We start from the raw sequence: 15,005 nt of genomic DNA, 5'->3' as shown, positions 1-15,005 counted from the left end.
CTTCCCCCATCTTCATCAATGGAGCTGAGGTGAAGAGGATCCAGAGTTCCGAGGAATGACGATAAACGACAGCCTGCCTTGGATTTCCCACGTAGATGCAACAACACCTCTCCTTCTTCAGGAGGCTAAGGAAACTCAGCACGTCCGCAAGGACCCTCACCAACTTTTACCATCCTATCAGGATGCAACTGCCCTGCCCAGGACCGCGAGACACTCCAGGGGGCTGTGAACACAGCCCAGTCCCTCACACCAACCCAACCTTCCATCCACCGACTCCATCTACACTCCCCACTGCCCCCTCGGGAAGGCAGCCGACCTCATCAGAGACCCCTCCCGCCCCGGTTAGAATCTCTCCCACCCTCTTCCCTCAGGCAGGTGGGACGCGGACCAACAGATTCAGGACCAGCTTCTTCCCTGCCATAACAGACTGATGAATGGACCTCACCAATTTCAAACAATGTTGATCCCATTCAAGTTGATCTGTCTTCGTGTACTTCCCGTGTAGTGTACTCTGTCTGCCTCACTCTGTCCAGCCACCCTCTGATCTGTATTGTCCTTGTTTGCTATGACCTTGCCTGTGCTGCTCGCAAAACAAAGATTTCACTGCGCATGTGACTACAATAAATCAAATCAAATCAGAGTGTTTAAGAGACATTTGGATAGGTTCACAAGTAGGAAATATTTGGAGGGATATGGGCCAGGAGCAGGCAGGTGGGACGAGTTTAGATGAGATTCCCTACAGTGTGGAAACAGGCCCTTCAGCCCAACGAGTCCACACTGACCCTCCGAAGAGAAACCAACCCCCTATATTTACCCCTGACTAATCCCCTAACACTACGGGCAATTTTAGCACGGCCAATCCACCCTAACCTGCACATCCCTGGGCACTATGGAACAATTTAGCACGGCCAATCCACCCTAACCTGCACATCCCTGGGCACTGTGGGACAATTTAGCACGGCCAATCCACCCTAACCTGCACATCCCTGGGCACTGTGGGACAATTTAGCACGGCCAATCCACCCTAACCTGCACATCCCTGGGCACTATGGGACAATTTAGCACGGCCAATCCACCCTAACCTGCACATCCCTGGGCACTATGGGACAATTTAGCATGGCCAATCCACCCTAACCTGCACATCTTTGGACTGTGGGATGAAACCGGAGCACCCGGAGGAAACCCCACACAGACACGAGGGGAGAATGTGCAAACTCCACACAGACAGTTGCCCGAGGGTGGAATCGAACCCGGGTCCCTGGTGCTGTGAGGCAGCAGTGCTAACCACTGAGCCACCGTGCCGCCCATGTAGTTTGGGATTATGGTCAGCATGGACTGGTTGGACTGAAGGGTCTGTTTCCGTGCTGCGCGACTCTCCCTCCTACAGGAAGGATGTTGTGAAACTTGAAAGGGTGCTGAAAAGATTTACAAGGGTGTCACTGGGGTTGGAGGGTTTGTGCGACGGGGTGAGGCTGTACAGGCTGGGGCTGTTTTCCCTGGAGCGTCGGAGGCTGGGGGGTGACCACATGGAGATTTATAAAATCTTGAGGGGGCATGGATAGGATAAATAGACAAGGTCTTTTCCCTGGGTTCTAGAAGAGTTGAGAGGACATAGAACATAGAACATAGAACAATACAGCACAGAACAGGCCCTTCGGCCCACGATGTTGTGCCGAACTTCTAACCTAGATTAAGCACCCATCCATGTACCTATCCAAATGCCGCTTAAAGGTCGCCAATGATTCTGACTCTACCACTCCCACGGGCAGCGCATTCCATGCCCCCACCACTCTCTGGGTAAAGAACCCACCCCTGACATCTCCCCTATACCTTCCACCCTTCACCTTAAATTTATGTCCCCTTGTAACACTCTGTTGTCCCCAGGGGAAAAAGTTTCTGACTGTCTACTCTATCTATTCCCCTGATCATCTTATAAACCTCTATCAAGTCACCCCTCATCCTTCGCCGTTCCAACGAGAAAAGGCCGAGAACTCTCAACCTATCCTCGTACGACCTATTCTCCATTCCAGGCAACATCCTGGTAAATCTTCTCTGCACCCTCTCCAAAGCTTCCACATCTTTCCTAAAGTGAGGCGACCAGAACTGCACACAGTACTCCAACTGTGGCCTAACCAAAGTCCTGTACAGCTGCAACATCACCTCACGACTCTTGAATTCAATCCCTCTGCTAATGAACGATAATACTCCATAGGCCTTCTTACAAACTCTATCCACCTGAGTGGCAACTTTCAAAGATCTATGTACATAGACCCCAAGATCCCTCTGTTCCTCCACCTGACTAAGAACCCTACCATTAACCCTGTATTCTGCATTCTTATTTGTCCTTCCAAAATGGACAACCTCACACTTGACAGGGTTGAACTCCATCTGCCACTCCTCAGCCCAGCTCTGCATCATATCTAAAATATGTATAGTTGTAGGGTGAGAGGGGAAAGATTTAAAAGGGACCTGAGGGGCAATTTTTTCCATGTGTCTGGAATGAGCTGCCAGAGGATGTGGTGGAGGCTGGTACAATGACAACATTTAAAAGGCATCTGGATGGGGACATGAATAGGAAGGGTTTGGAGGGGATATGGGTCAAGTCCTGGCAAATGGGACTAGATTAATTTCGGATATCTGGTCGGCACGGACGGGTTGGATCGAAGGGTCTGTTTCCGTGCTGTCCATCTCTGTGACTCCAGAATTAGAACATCACCTTTCGGAATTATGGAATGTGCCCATGTTGCTACTTTCTCTTCCTGTCTTGCAAACTTTCATCTCTCGGAGAAAGCGAGGACTGCAGATGCTGGAGATCGGGGCTGGAAACGTGTTGCTGGAAAAGCGCAGCAGGTCAGGCAGCATCCAAGGAGCAGGAGAGTCGACGTTTCGGGCATGAGCCCTTCTTCAGGAATGAGGAGAGTGTGGGCTCATGCCCGCAACGTCGATTCTCCTGCTCCTTGGATGCTGCCTGACCTGCTGCGCTTTTCCAGCAACGCATTTTCAGCAAACTTTAACCTCTGTCAACGCACAGAAAATTGCAGGGACTCGATTTGATCCCAGTGAAGGTGTTGATGCAATAATTAAAACTTATTCATTCAGACTGCATCATCCTTCTCTGATCCCACGAGAGCCATTAACGCTGAACAAGATGAGCACACCTAGCAACGACAACTTGCAATGTACATACTAAAACAATCCCCCCCGAGGTATGCTCACCGGAGCAATTATCGAACAGATTTCAACGCGCCAAGGGATCCAATGATAGACTCCCTCCTAGTCCCTCCTGGGTGAAGGGGAAACCACCGAGGGCTCCCAGCACCCCTTGGGAAGATGATGGCCAGTGATCTTCATTGGCCGCTGCTTTTCCTGGGACGCGGGTGCCCTTTGCACAGGAGTTCCCAGCAGTTTGACGAAATGACAGGAAGGAGAGGGAGTAAGGCCATTCGGTCCCTCTGCAATAGGGTTGAGGCTGGTCCTTTCTCTCGTCAACATATTCCCACATTTTATCGACACGCCCTCAGGTGCCTGTAACGTCTAAATGGTTTTTTTGTAGCTTTCTTACAGTCATAGAGGCAAAAGAAAACTGCAGATCCGAAAGAAGGCTCACACCCGAAACGTTGCCTTCTCCACCCTCCTGATGCTGCCTGCCTTGCTGTGTTCCCCCAGCCTCCTGCCTGTCCCTCCTGATGCTGCCTGCCTTGCTGTGTTCCTCCAGCCTCCTGCCTGTCCCTCCTGATGCTGCCTGCCTTGCTGTGCTCCCCAACCTCCTGCCTGTCCCTCCTGATGCTGCCTGCCTTGCTGTGTTCCCCAACCTCCTGCCTGTCCCTCCTGATGCTGCCTGCCTTACTGTGTTCTTCCAGCCTCCTGCCTGTCCCTCCTGATGCTGCCTGCCTTGCTGTGTTCTCCTATCCTCCTGCCTGTCCCTCCTGATGCTGCCTGCCTTGCTGTGTTCCCCCATCCTCCTGCCTGTCCCTCCTGATGCTGCCTGCCTTGCTGTGTTCCCCCAGCCTCCTGCCTGTCCCTTCTGATGCTGCCTGCCTTGCTGTGTTCCCCCAGCCTCCTGCCTGTCCCTCCTGATGCTGCCTGCCTTGCTGTGTTCTCCCAGCCTCCTGCCTGTCCCTCCTGATGCTGCCTGCCTTGCTGTGTTCCCCCAGCCTCCTGCCTGTCCCTCCTGATGCTGCCTGCCTTGCTGTGTTCCCCCATCCTCCTGCCTGTCCCTCCTGATGCTGCCTGCCTTGCTGTGTTCCCCCAGCCTCCTGCCTGTCCCTTCTGATGCTGCCTGCCTTGCTGTGTTCCCCCATCCTCCTGCCTGTCCCTCCTGATGCTGCCTGCCTTGCTGTGTTCCCCCAGCCTCCTGCCTGTCCCTCCTGATGCTGCCTGCCTTGCTGTGTTCTCCCAGCCTCCTGCCTGTCCCTCCTGATGCTGCCTGCCTTGCTGTGTTCTCCCAGCCTCCTGCCTGTCCCTCCTGATGCTGCCTGCCTTGCTGTGTTCCCCCAGCCTCCTGCCTGTCCCTCCTGATGCTGCCTGCCTTGCTGTGTTCTCCCAGCCTCCTGCCTGTCCCTCCTGATGCTGCCTGCCTTGCTGTGTTCTCCTATCCTCCTGCCTGTCCCTCCTGATGCTGCCTGCCTTGCTGTGTTCCCCCAGCCTCCAGCCTGTCCCTCCTGATGCTGCCTGCCTTGCTGTGTTCCCCCAGCCTCCTGCCTGTCCCTTCTGATGCTGCCTGCCTTGCTGTGTTCCCCCATCCTCCTGCCTGTCCCTCCTGATGCTGCCTGCCTTGCTGTGTTCCCCCAGTTCCTGCCTGTCCCTCCTGGTGCTGCCTGCCTCACTGTGTTCCCCCAGCCTCCTGCCTGTCCCTCCTGATGCTGCCTGCCTTGCTGTGTTCCCCCAGTTCCTGCCTGTCCCTCCTGATGCTGCCTGCCTTGCTGTGCTCCCCCAACCTCCTGCCTGTCCCTCCTGATGCTGCCTGCCTTGCTGTGCTCCCCCAACCTCCTGCCTGTCCCTCCTGATGCTGCCTGCCTTGCTGTGTTCCCCCAACCTCCTGCCTGTCCCTCCTGATGCTGCCTGCCTTGCTGTGTTCCTCCAGCCTCCTGCCTGTCCCTCCTGATGCTGCCTGCCTTGCTGTGTTCCCCCATCCTCCTGCCTGTCCCTCCTGATGCTGCCTGCCTTGCTGTGTTCACCTATCCTCCTGCCTGTCCCTCCTGATGCTGCCTGCCTTGCTGTGTTCCCCCAGCCTCCTGCCTGTCCCTCCTGATGCTGCCTGCCTTGCTGTGTTCTCCCAGCCTCTTGCCTGTCCCTCCTGATGCTGCCTGCCTTGCTGTGCTCCCCCAGCCTCCTGCCTGTCCCTCCTGATGCTGCCTGCCTTGCTGTGTTCCCCCAGCCTCCTGCCTGTCCCTCCTGATGCTGCCTGCCTTGCTGTGTTCCCCCAGCCTCCTGCCTGTCGACGCATGGAACATCATGGAAACAGACCCTTCGGTCCAACCCGTCCATGCCGACCAGATATCCCAATCCAATCTAGTTCCCATTTGCCAGCATTTGGCCCATATCCCTCCAAACCCTTCCTATTCCATGTCCCCATCCAGATGCCTTTTAAATGTTGTCATTGTACCAGCCTCCACCACTTCCTCTGGCAGCTCATTCCATACACACACCACCCTCTGTGTGAAAACGTTGCCCCTTAGGTCTCTTTTATATCTTTCCCCTCTCACCCTAAACCTATGCCCCTCTAGTTCTGGACTCCCCGACCCCAGGGAAAAGACTTTGCCTATTCACCCTATCCATGTCCCCTCATGATTTTATAAACCTCTATAAGGTCACCCCTCAGCCTCCGACGCTCCAGGGAAAACAGCCCCAGCCTTTTCAGCCTCTCCCTGTAGCTCAAACCCTCCAACCCTGGTAACACCCTTGTAAATCTTTTCTGAACCCTTTCAAGTTTCCCAACACCCTTCCTGTAGCAGGGAGACTAGAATTGACTCGTTCCTGATAGAGCATGGATTGGATGCAACATCTTTGAGTCTGGCTTGGCCTTCAGTGGTAAAGAATTCCATCCTCCAAGCAAAGAATCCTTCCCTCACCGCAATTCCAAAGGTCCACTCTTGATCCTGGAACTGTGGGCCAAGGTTGGACTCCCCATGACCAAGGGGAACATCCCATAGTGCTCAGGGATGTGCAGGTTAGGGTGGATTGGCCATGCTAAATTGTCCCATAGTGCCCAGGGATGTGCAGGTTAGGGTGGATTGGCCGTGCTAAATTGTCCCATAGTGCCCAGGGATGTGCAGGTTAGGGTGGATTGGCCGTGCTAAATTGTCCCATAGTGCCCAGGGATGTGCAGGTTAGGGTGGATTGGCCGTGCTAAATTGTCCCATAGTGTCCAGGGATGTGCAGGTTAGGGTGGATTGGCCGTGCTAAATTGTCCCATAGTGTCCAGGGATGTGCAGGTTAGGGTGGATTGGCCGTGCTAAATTGTCCCATAGTGCCCAGGGATGTGCAGGTTAGGGTGGATTGGCAGTGCTAAATTGTCCCATAGTGTCCAGGGATGTGCAGGTTAGGGTGGATTGGCCGTGCTAAATTGTCCCATAGTGCCCAGGGATGTGCAGGTTAGGGTGGATTGGCCGTGCTAAATTGTCCCATAGTGTCCAGGGATGTGCAGGTTAGGGTGGATTGGCCGTGCTAAATTGTCCCATAGTGTCCAGGGATGTGCAGGTTAGGGTGGATTGGCCGTGCTAAATTGTCCCATAGTGCCCAGGGATGTGCAGGTTAAGGCATTAGTTTGGGGTAAATGTAGAATGGTAGGGGAATGGGTCTGGGTGGGTTACTCTTTGGAGGGTTGGTGTGGACTTGTCGGGCCGAATGGCCTGTTCCCACGCTGTTGGGGATCTGTGACCCTCCTTCGGCGGTCCCTCACAGGTGAGGATGAGTCTGTCCCACCCTCGGGGTGGGGATGTGGGTGCCTCTGCAGTCGGATGGTGGTTACCACGGGCGTGGGGCAGGAGTTGGTCGTGGGGGAGAAAGCGGGGAGGGCCGGGATGGGGCGGCAGCGTGTTTCCGCCCGGCTTCCACATCTCGAGGAGCCCGGCGTCTCCTGGGGATTGCTGCTTCCGCACTCTGTGGGCCGGTGATCCCGAGGTGTCAGTGAGGAGGATGCACTTCACTCTGGGAGGGTCTCCCTGAGTTATTGCAGGGCAGCGCTGTGCAAAAGGGCCTTCAGTTCAATTTTGACTCCCTGCTACTTTTTATATCTCTTCCCGCACTCATTCGGGGGCGATTTAAATACAAAAGGAGCCATTTATCTCTCTAATCGTTCTGAAGGGATTATTATATTTATCACCACTGTATTCAGGATTAAAAATCACACAACACCAGGTTATAGTCCAACAGGTTTAATTGGAAGCACACTAGCTTTCGGAGCGACGCTCCTTCATCAGGTGATAGTGGAGGGCTCGATCGTAACACAGAATTTATAGAATTTATATTCAGGATAACCTCATTAACTGGCATTCACTCATTGGCGGTGTGGATTAACCATTCCTGTCTCGCTGCACAACGCAGCACTGTCCCCTGTCCGAAAGGACCCTGAAACCCCCAAAGGCTTTTCCCTACCCCCTCTGTGGTCACCCCAGGCACGCAATCGACCATGGACTTTGGGCGACTGGCAATCCCGGACCCCCCCCCGTGTTGAGAGTGAAGCGCTGGGAAAAGACAGCAGCTCAGGCAGCATCCGAGGGGTAGGAGAGTCGACGTTTCGGGCGAAAGCCCTTCATCAGGAATGAGTCAATTCCAGTCTCCATCCCTGTCGTAAGGGTGTTGTGAAACTTGAAAGGGTTCAGAAAAGATTTACAAGGATGTTGCCGGGGTTGGAGGGTTTGAGCTACAGGGAGAGGCTGAACAGGCTGGGGCTGTTTTCCCTGGAGCGTCGGAGGCTGAGGGGTGACCTTATAGAAGTTTATAAAATCATGAGGGGACATGGATAGGGTGAATAGACAAGGTCTTTTCCCTGGGGTGGGGGAGGGGAACTTCCGGGGGGGGTGGTGTTCCCATGTATCTGCTGCCCCTTGCCCTTCTAGATGGAACTGGCCGTGGGGTTTGGAAGGTGCTGCCTGAGGAGCCTCGGGGAGTTGTTGCAGTGTGTCTTGTAGATGGTACACACTGCTGCGACTGAGCGTCGGGGGGTGGAGGGAGGGGGTGTGGGGCCAATTGAGCGGGGCTGCTTTGTCCCTGGATGGTGTCGAGCTTCTCGAGTGTTGTTGGAGCTGCCCCCCTCCCCATCCAGGGACAAGTGGGGAGTGTTCCCTCACCCTCCTGACCTGTGCCTTGTCGATGGTGGGACAGGCTTTGGGGGAGTCAGGACGGGAGTTACTCACTTTGGGATTCCCAGCCTCCGACCTGCTCTTGTAGCCGCTGATGTTTATGTGGGGAGCCCAGTTGAGTTTCTAGTCAATGGCAACCCCCAGGATGTTGCCAGTGGGGGGATTCAGTGATGGCAACACCATTGAACATCAAGGGGCGAGTGGTTAGATTGTCATTGTCAGATCGCTTGACTGATCATGTGATAGCCAAACCTCAGAAAGCATTTTATTTCTAAGTCAGTCAAAGAAATGGGGTCACTTGATGTTGCCAGAGTTGGAGGGTTTGAGCTATCGGGAGAGGTTGGATAGGTTGAGGGGTGACCTTATAGAGGTTTATAAAATCATGAGGGGCTTGGATAGGGTGAATAGACAAGGTCTTTTCCCTGGGGTGGGGGAGTCCAGAACTAGAGGGGCATAGGTTTAGGGTGAGAGGGGAAAGATATAAAAGGGATCTAAGGGGCAACTTTTTCACCCAGAGGGTGGTACGTGTATGGAATGAGTTGCCAGAGGAAGTGGTGGAGGCTGGTACAATGACAACATTTAACAGGCATCTGGATGGGGACAGGAATAGGAAGGGTTTGGAGGGATATGGGCTGGGTGCTGGCAGGTGGGACTGGATTGGTTCAGCATGTACAGGTTGGATCGAAGGGTCTGTTTCTGTGCTGTACATCTCTATGACTCTATGGTCAGTATGGAGGGGTTGGGCCAAAGGGTCTGTTTCTGTGCTGTACATCTCTATGACTCTATGGTCAGTATGGACGGGTTGGGCTGAAGGGTCTGTTTCTGTGCTGTCCATCTCTATGACTCTATGGTCAGTATGGAGAGGTTGGGCCGAAGGGTCTGTTACCGTGCTGTACATCTCTGTGACTCTATAGTCAGTACAGAGGAGTTGGGCCGAAGGGTCTGTATCCATGCTGTACATCTCTATGACTCTATGGTCAATATGGAGGAGTTGGGCTGAAGGGTCTGTTTCCATGCTGTACATCTCTATGACTCCATTATTCGTGACTGTTGTGTGGGTGAATATTTTACCGGTTGGTTCACAGATTGGGATCAAACCAAACTCAGGGTGCAACATGCCCAGTTATAAACTACCTGCAGACTCCCACAACTGTGGTATATGATCTGCCCTAGGGTGGCAAACTGCGTTCCCCCCCCCCCACCCCCAATCCACCCCACCTCAGCATTATGTTCCAGTCAACTGCTCAATGAAGGAGAGAACTGGAGCCAATCTTTGCTGAGGTCGACAATTACTTGCAGAGTCAAACATCGCGAGTCTCCCAACTCAGTTCCAGCAACCTCAACGCACACCCCCTCCAGCTTAATTTTCAACAGTACGCGAGAGAGAAGCACACGAGGGGATTGGGGGAGTCACCCATTTCTGAAAGGTGGGGGGGCGCAGCAGGATCAGCTGCGGAATCCGTTGGCAGAGCCGAATATGTGCCACTCACCGCACCTTCGAAACACCGAGACGCGCCCATTTCGAAGGGGCGGGGGGCACCTCTGAGCAAAAACAGTCCCCTCCAAACGCCCCGTCCATGCACTCTCACACCCCACAACGCACCGACAAGAAAACCAGCAAATCGACAGGTATTCGGTTACAGAAAGCGAAAAGTGTTTGGCTCATTCTCAGGCAAGGTCAGAGAAATCTAGCGACCGCATTCCAATCATAAAGAGGACATGATTCAACAACAAACAGGGGGAAGAGGGGACAGAGAGAGAGAGAGAGAGAGAGAGAGAGAACAGAAAGGGTATGGTTGGATAAACTTAAAAAATAGAGAAAAGGCCATACCTTGGCTGTTTAGCATCAGGTGAGCAGGACCTTGAAGGAAGAAAAAAAATTAACAGAATAAAAAAAAGGATCAAAACTTACAGGAGAATGATGTTTTTCCCTTTTTGTCACAATCACAGTGTATACTTGTGACAGACATGCACAGGGTGGTCTGTGGATGCCACAACTAAAACGAGACATTTAGAAAGAGAGAGAGAGAGAGAGAGAGAGAGAAAAATAAAAAGCATTTTTTAAATGCTTTTTTTTTAAAAAATAAAGTTAATGGAATAAGGCGCAGAAACACAAGATAAGGAAGTCTGCAGACTCATTTTGCGAATCTCTTGGAATGACAATTTCGCTACACTTCCCAAAAACACGTTTCCTTTTTAAATTCATTCACGGTATCGCTGGGCCCAGCATTTATTGCCCATTCCCAGTTGCCCCAGGGGAGAGTTTGCATCGGGGTCTGGAGTCACGTCCAGGCCCAGAACAAGTCAAGCTGGTGGTTTCCTTCCCTGAACGACCTGAATGAACCACATGGGCCCTTATTCCTGAAGTGAGGAAGTCAATGCCTCGTGTGTAACCCTTCTTCAGGGCTCAACATTACACCCGAAACGTCGACTTCTCCACCCTCCTGATGCTGCCTGCCTTGCTGTGTTCTCCCAGCCTCCTGCCTGTCCCTCCTGATGCTGCCTGCCTTGCTGTGTTCCCCCAGCCTCCTGCCTGTCCCTCCTGATGCTGCCTGCCTTGCTGTGTTCCCCCAGCCTCTTGCCTGTCCCTCCTGATGCTGCCTGCCTTGCTGTGTTCTTCCAGCCTCCTGTCCATCCCTCCTGATGCTGCCTGCCTTGCTGTATTCCCCCAGCCTCCTGCCTGTCCCTCCTGATGCTGCCTGCCTCGCTGTGTTCCCCCAGCCTCCTGTCCGTCCCTCCTGATGCTGCCTGCCTTGCTGTGTTCCCCAGCCTCCTGCCTGTCCCTCCTGATGCTGCCTGCCTTGCTGTGTTCTCCCAACCTCCTGCCTGTCCCTCCTGATGCTGCCTGCCTTGCTGTGTTCCCCCAGCCTCCTGCCTGTCCACCTTGGATTCGAACATCTGTGGTTTTTTTTATTTGATTTTTAAATTTTGTTCCTGATAACTAACAACGATCACGATCAGTCTCTTAATTCCAGATTCTTTCATTAAATTCAATTCCACCATTGGCCATGGAGGGGATTTGAACTCGGGTTCCCGAACGTTATCCAGGTCTCTGGGTTAGCCACCCAATGATGGGAGCCACCCCGACCCCACTTGATTGACAGCTTCGTGAACATCATCGCCCTTGATTAACTACTTGGTCCTGAATGGTGTCCCAAACTGACATTTATGAGTTGGCGCCCAGTGTGCCCCCCAGCACGTGCTCAGAGATGGCCAAGGGATGACCCACTTCCTAAACTATACCAATGGACCTCTAGCCAGAGAAGGGAGATGACCAACCTGGGTTCCCTACCCCGTCCCTGGGGCGGCACGGTGGCTCAGAGGTTAGCGCTGCTGACTCTGGGCACCAGGGATCTGGGTTCAATCGTGCTAAATCGTCCCATAGTGCCCAGGGATGTGCAGGTTAGGGTGGATTGGCCATGCTAAATTGTCCCATAGTGCCCAGGGATGTGCAGGTTAGGGTGGATTGGCCGTGCTAAATTGTCCCATAGTGCCCAGGGATGTGCAGGTTAGGGTGGATTGGCCGTGCTAAATTGTCCCATAGTGCCCAGGGATGTGCAGGTTAGGGTGGATTGGCCGTGCTAAATTGTCCCATAGTGCACAGGGATGTGCAGGTTAGGGTGGATTGGCCGTGCTAAATTGTCCCATAGTGCCCAGGGATGTGCAGGTTAGGGTGGATTGGCCGTGCAGGTTAGGGTGAGTTAGCCGAGGGAAATGGGGGGAATTGGGATGTTCTCAGGTGGGTCAGCGTGGACCCGATGGGCCGAACGGTCTGCTTCCTCACTGTGGGGAGTCTAGGTTGGTCGGAAAGTTTGAAGTGCAGTGTAAATGGCCAGCCCCTTCACTGATCCACCGTGTGACGAGATATGGCCAGAGGTGGCCTCCGATGGACCAGGGAAGGGGGAGTGAGGTGGGTGCGACCCTAACTATTGGGTGATAGAGCAAGATGCTGCCTTCACCTGGCACCGAGAGCAGTGCTCGCTGTGTCAACCATCCCTTCACCCGCTGGTACCAGCTCCCAATATCACATCTCTTGTCTGATCAGTTAATGTATCACCATCAGAACTGTGGCATCACACATAACCCCGACAAACTGACTTAAAACTACAAAACGGATAGCAAACTGCCTATGGTGTATCTAACATTCGACAAACAACATGTCACTGGGGAGGGACAGAGAGGGAGAAGGGCATGGGGAAAGGAAAAGAGAGAGAGGAAAGGGAAACGAGGGAGAGACGTGGAGAGAGAGAGAGAGACGGTGAAGGTGGGAGAGAGGGGGAGAGGAAGAGGGAGAGAGAGAGAAAGGTGGAGAAGGAGAGAGGGGGAGTGGGAGAGAGAGAGGGAGAGGAAGAGGGAGGGAGAGAGAGAGATGTGGAGAGAGAGAGAGAGAGGGAAAATGAAGGAGAGGAAGATGCAAAGAGAGAGAGGCCAAGATGGAGTGAGAGAAAGAGAGGTGGAGAAGGTGGGTGAAAGATGGAGATGGAGAAAGATGGAGAATGAGAGAAAGAGGTGGAGAAGAAGAGAGAGAGAGAGATGGAGAAGGAGAGAGAGAGGTGGAGAAGGAGAGAGATGGATAGAGAAGGAGAGAAAGAGATAGAGAATGAGAAAGAGGTGGAGAAGGAGAGAAAGAGATGGAGAAGGGGAGAAGTGGAGAAGGAGACAGGCAGAGTAAGAGGGAAAGAGAGAGGTCAAGAAGGAGAGAACGAGGGAGAGAGAGAGATGGAGGAGAGAGAGAGGTGGAAAAGGAGAGAGAGGTGGTGGAGAGAGGGAGAGGAAGAGGGAAAGAGCGAGGTGGAGAAGGAGATGGAGAGAGGGATAGAGAGAGGGACAGGAAGAAGGGGGTGGTAGCAAGAGGGAAGAGGGAGAGGGAGAGGGAAGAGTTGTGAGAGAGCTGGCAAACTGGTACTTCTGCTGTGAGCAATGGGCACTTAGAACCTCCCAGAGATGTCACCGCCTCCTGACGGAGTACCACTCATATTGGCCGTGATAAGGTAGGCATCCAGTGAATCCTTCCACCGGACTCATTCACCTGCCCCCACCCTATCATCGCCAATCCCCATCAGCCATCCCTGGAGATCGGTGGGCAGTCAGAATCTCCCCTAAACGGAGGAACGGCCACCATGCACAGGATTTTCGGGAACCAGCTGGCTGCTCGGGTTGGAATCGACTCAAAGCTTGCAATGGGAAATGCCAACTCACGCCAATCTGTGCCTGGGGAACGCACTGGGATACTGAGGTGGGAGTTCGCTCCAGGCTCCGTCTCCCGGTCAGCGTCTGACATTTCCTTTTGGAATCACGGTTCGGTAGAGGAATAGCCGGGATTCAGATAGGGAATCACACACCCCACACAACGGGCCTACGACGCCAATTAAGATGGGGATACCCTTCCGATAAGATAGCGATTGTATGGTCCGCCCTGCACCCTCAGTTAACCCCTGACCTGTGTCAAAAAGTCTCAACTTTGAATAAGTTCGAGGATGCGCTGGTGTGTAGACCTCCAAAGATCTCCGAGAGGGTAAAAAAAAGGCATCGCTGCCTGATCTCTTATCTTTAAATTGCTCCTCATGCTCCTGAACAGTATCGCACAACACAAGCAGATCATTATCATTTCAAAGGAGTGAGCGACCTTGCGGGAAATGGAGGAATTTTCACCTGACAGAGGGCAGTGCAATACTCCGAGAGGACATTGACAGGTTGGGGGAGTGGGCAGACAGACGGCCGATGAGGTTCAGTGCAGAGGGGATGGAAGGTGAGTCCCTTTTGTGGAAAGATCATTGAAAGGCAATATCGAACAGGGGGTACGATTCTAAAAGGGGGTGCAGGAGCAGAGGGAGCTGGGTGTTTACGTGCAGGACGGGTGGAGAGAGAGCAGTTACTAAAGCAGGCCGTGCCCTCGGCTTTGTTCATAGGGACAGAGAGTCCAAGAGCAGAGAGGGGATGGGGAACTTGGACAAGGCCCAGGGTCAGGCCTCAGCTGGAGTAACGTGTCCAGTTGTGGGAGGGACATTACAGGAAAGATGTGATAGAGAGAGAGAGGGAGGGAGGGAGAGAGGGAAAGAAAGAGAGGAAGAGATACAGGGAGAGAGGGAGAGAGGGAGAGAGAGAGAGGGAGAGAGAAAGATGGAGAGAAAGAGAGAGGAAGAGAGAGAGAGTCAGAGATGGAGATGGAGAGAGGGAGTGAGTGAGAGAGAGAGAGAGAGAGATGGAGAGGGAGAGAGAAAGGAAGGGGGGGTGAAGGGGAGCGAGAGAGAGAGAGAGAGAAATGGAGAGGGAGAGAGAAAGGAAGGGGGGGTGAAGGGGAGCGAGAGAGAGAGAGAGAGAGAAAGTGCAGAATGAATTTTAAAGAAGTGTTCGGGGGGATGTGAAACTTCAGGGACGGGGATAGAGTGAAGAAGCTAAATTGTCCCACAGTGCTCAGGGATATGCAGGTTCCCCTCAGAGAGGGGAAGGCCGAGAGAGGGAGAGGTTTTCGAAATCGTGGAGTGGGTGGGGCAGACAAAGTGGATAGGGAGAGACTGTTCCCGCTGGGAGAAGGGAACAGGAACGGGGTTGGGAGAGCGGGGTTAGATTTAATGTGAGGGGCGAATGAAGTGAGGGCGATGTGAGGGGAACCGTTTCCACCCAGCAATTGTGAGGAGGTGGGGTATCCTGCCTGGAAATGGGGGGGGGGGGGGGTGTGTGGGGTGGGGGAAGGGTCAATGG

General features: G+C 53.5%; 1 protein-coding gene across 1 annotated transcript in view; it reads right to left on the bottom strand.

Moving 5' to 3' along the window:
• Nucleotides 1–3,095: 3,095 nt before the first annotated feature.
• LOC140457179 (neurexin-2-like) overlaps nt 3,096–15,005 on the bottom strand; it is a 224,953-nt gene continuing 213,043 nt past the window's right edge. The window contains exons 4-5 of the mRNA XM_072551240.1: nt 10,135–10,164; nt 3,096–3,139 (exon numbers count right to left, since the gene is read on the bottom strand). Coding sequence (XP_072407341.1) covers nt 3,096–3,139; nt 10,135–10,164 — 74 coding nt within the window. The remainder of the gene's footprint in view (nt 3,140–10,134; nt 10,165–15,005) is intronic.

The sequence above is a fragment of the Chiloscyllium punctatum genome, chromosome 31, assembly GCF_047496795.1.
Source record: "Chiloscyllium punctatum isolate Juve2018m chromosome 31, sChiPun1.3, whole genome shotgun sequence".
Classification (NCBI taxonomy): Eukaryota; Metazoa; Chordata; class Chondrichthyes; order Orectolobiformes; family Hemiscylliidae; genus Chiloscyllium; species Chiloscyllium punctatum.
This window is presented reverse-complemented; position numbering and strand designations above follow the sequence as displayed.